The sequence below is a fragment of the Sinocyclocheilus rhinocerous genome, unplaced genomic scaffold (assembly GCF_001515625.1).
Source record: "Sinocyclocheilus rhinocerous isolate Xijiao unplaced genomic scaffold, SAMN03320098_v1.1 scaffold1965, whole genome shotgun sequence".
In the NCBI taxonomy this organism is placed as follows: Eukaryota; Metazoa; Chordata; class Actinopteri; order Cypriniformes; family Cyprinidae; genus Sinocyclocheilus; species Sinocyclocheilus rhinocerous.
In genome coordinates this window covers 1627358-1630583 of record NW_015625577.1, presented here as the reverse complement: position 1 = coordinate 1630583, position 3226 = coordinate 1627358, and the positions used below count along the sequence as shown (strand labels likewise).

At 33.5% G+C, this 3226-nt stretch overlaps 1 protein-coding gene across 1 annotated transcript in view; it reads right to left on the bottom strand.

The window, feature by feature from the left end:
• The window catches only part of nbeab (neurobeachin b), a 291762-nt gene that overhangs the window by 31408 nt on the left and 257128 nt on the right, over positions 1-3226 (bottom strand). Inside the window, exon 47 of the mRNA XM_016568737.1 lies at positions 788-940. Coding sequence (XP_016424223.1) covers positions 788-940 — 153 coding nt within the window. The remainder of the gene's footprint in view (positions 1-787; positions 941-3226) is intronic.

The following is a 3226-nucleotide window of genomic DNA, read 5'->3' as shown; positions in this document are numbered from 1 at the left end:
ATCTCAATTTTGAAAAATTGACACTTAAGACTGGTTTTGTGGTTCAGGGTCACATATAGTCTTTAATAGAGATAAAACTTGAAACCACCAATATATATATATATATATATATTTATTTATTTTTTTATATTTCTTAAAACTATCAACAGAATTGTGACCCTGGACAACAAAATCAGTCATAAGGGTCAATGTTTTTTAAATTGAGATTTATACATCATCTATAAATTAGCTTTCCATTGATGTGTGGTTTGTTAGGATAGGACAATATTTGGCTGAGATATGTACTGTATCTATTTGAAAATCTGGAATCTGAGGGTGCAGAAAAATTAGGTTTTGCTATATTTACAGTAGGAAATGTACAAAATATCTTCATGGAACATGATCTTTACTTAATATCCTAATGATTTTTTGACATAAAAGAAAAATCGATAATTTTGACCCATACAATGTATTGTTGGCTATTGCTACAAATATACCTGTGCTACTTATGACTGGTTTTGTGATCAAGGGTCACAATTGTTAATGAAACTGTTGAGGGAAAATAACTATTAAGAGGAATTGGAGCAAGAATCCCAATCTGAATTGTTTTCTAATATTCCCAAAGCTAAACAGAAGAGAGAGATGGTCGGGAGAGGACAACTATCTTGGGCTCTGTGCTGAGAAACACTCACTAAAGTCTACTATTGTATCTACAAACTTTGTGAATGACAGAATCCTGTATGTGCAGATTCTGTTCAGGCCATGTGATGAAGAGAGTTGTCGTGTTTAGGTAGCGAGTTCGACTTACCATCCTGTTGATCCTGACAAAGTCCTCAGGTTTCTTTGCCCAGGCTGGTAGTTCTACATCACAAACAGGGACACCGTCATCCCTGTCACCCAGACAGTAGCCATTACTGTTCACAAACATCTCCGGCAGGTAGTAGAACTCAGGGATCAACTCCTATGAAGTGACGAGAAAGAGGACAGGAGGGAAAGAACAAGAAAAAGAAGCTCAGTTAAGTTAATATGCACATGCAAAAATACCAATGCTTTCAACATTGCATGTTTTGAAGTTCAATTAATCAAAATGTTGGCAATGTTTCAGGCGGCCATGGAAAACGACCCCAGGAGACCAGTGAAGGACCATCAGAGTACATTTGAAAACACTCAGAGAGTGTGGGAATGCGGCAAACGCACGAAGATGGGGGAGGGTGAAAATACAAAGGAAACATGAGAGATGACAGAAAACTTTATTAATGTTTGAAGTGAGCTGATGGATGGATCTGCTGTATTTGTTGAAGTACGTGAAGCAGGTCTGGTTTTGTTGTGCCCAGAGGCAAAATTGGGATTTTGGTTGAGTAACCATGATTTGAAATGATAGAGGGAAGCATAATGCTTTAAAGATTTTTTAAATGATTACACACATTAAATTGAGACAAAACTCAACTGGAATGTCTATATATGGGTTGCATTGATAAAACTACCATTATTTTCTCTTTTAAAGGTGTCACAATATGATTATGGATTATTGCGGATGGTTTTAACCCCTAGTTGTGCTTCTAGAAGTTTAAATACACAAATACTATAAAAGCTTTAACTGATATGATGGCATTATGAATTTTTTGCTTAATTTTTTTACATGCTTCCCTGACCCTGATTATCTCTTATCCACTAAAGCTGCCACATTCCCAATTCTTCTCCATTCTCACTGCCGTATCAGTGCAAATTACCCATAATTCCCTGTGAGAGACGCGTCTGTACATTGGGGCATGTGCACACGAGGAATGTGACCTCCCCGTTTAGTGTCACTCAAAAGCTCTTGCCTTTGAAGAACCTTTAAAACCATTTAGAATCATTTAAGACCTCATTCTGTCTGCACACATCTGAACCTGACAGGTTGAATGTTTTCTCCCCAATGCTGCTGTTTTGGATTCAAGTTGCTGTTATACAGCGTCTTTTTGAAACGAGCTGCTTAACCACGTCCCCTTGGTGTGTATAACGGAGTTCTTTAAAGCGCCATAAAACAGAGGACTTTCACATGCAGGGTCACAAGAAACAATATGCCTACAATAAAACACAGCATGCTTTTGCTGTAGGGTCAGTATTTAAAAACACTCTCTTTTATGAGCGTTAAACCTCAGTATTTCAATAATCCTTCAGAATGTCTCAGATTTCTATCACAGCAAACAGCTCTAAAATGCTAACCTCATGTCTACATTGCAGACCAATAAACTGTCTGCACAAGAAGATTTAAAGATGTATGTCAACGCTGAATATTCACTAACACAGTCCCAATTATTATCAATATTTATTATCATGTTAATCTATTATGATCAATTTTACAGCAGTAACATTAATATTAGAACATTTAGCTGTTCTAAAATGTAATCATTCTAAATTAAATTTAAAATGAGATTTATAAAACAAGACAGAAGTGTCAGAAGGTATTTAAATATATACACTACCAGTCAAAAGTTTTTGAACAGCAAGATTGTTTAATGTTTTTTAAAGAAGTCTCTTCTGCTCACCAAGCCTGCATTTATTTGATCCAAAATACAGCAGAAACATTAAAATTCTGAAATATTTTTACTATTTAAAATAACTTTTCTATTTGAATATATTTTAAAATGCTATTTATTCCTGTGATTTCAACGTAAATTTTTTTTGCATCATTACTCCAGTCACATTATCCTTTAGAAATCATTCTAATATTCTGATTTGCTGCTCAAAAAACATTTATTATTATTATTATGTTGAAAACAGCGGAGTAGATTTTGTTTCAGGTTTCTTTGATGAATAGTAAGTTCAGAAGAACAGCATTTATCTGAAATAGAAATCTTTAGTAACATTATAAATGTCTTTATCATCACTTTTGATCAATTGAAAGTATTCTTTCTAAAAATAAGTATTATTTTTTATAATGTCTTACCCAAAGACTCCAGACTTTTGAATGGTATTGTTTATAATGTTACAAAATCTTTTTATTTCAGATAAATTATAATCTTGGATCTTTCTATTAATCAAAGAATCCTGAAAAAATTTACTGTTTTAAATGTTGATAATAATTAATACTAAAATGTTTCTTGAACAGCAAATCAGCACATTAGAATGATTTCTGAAGGATCATGTGACACTGAAGACTGGAGTAATGATGCTGAAAACAGCTTTGATCACAGCAATCATTTAAAAATATATTCAAATAGAAAGCAGTTATTTTAAATAGTAAAAATATTTCAAAATGTTACTG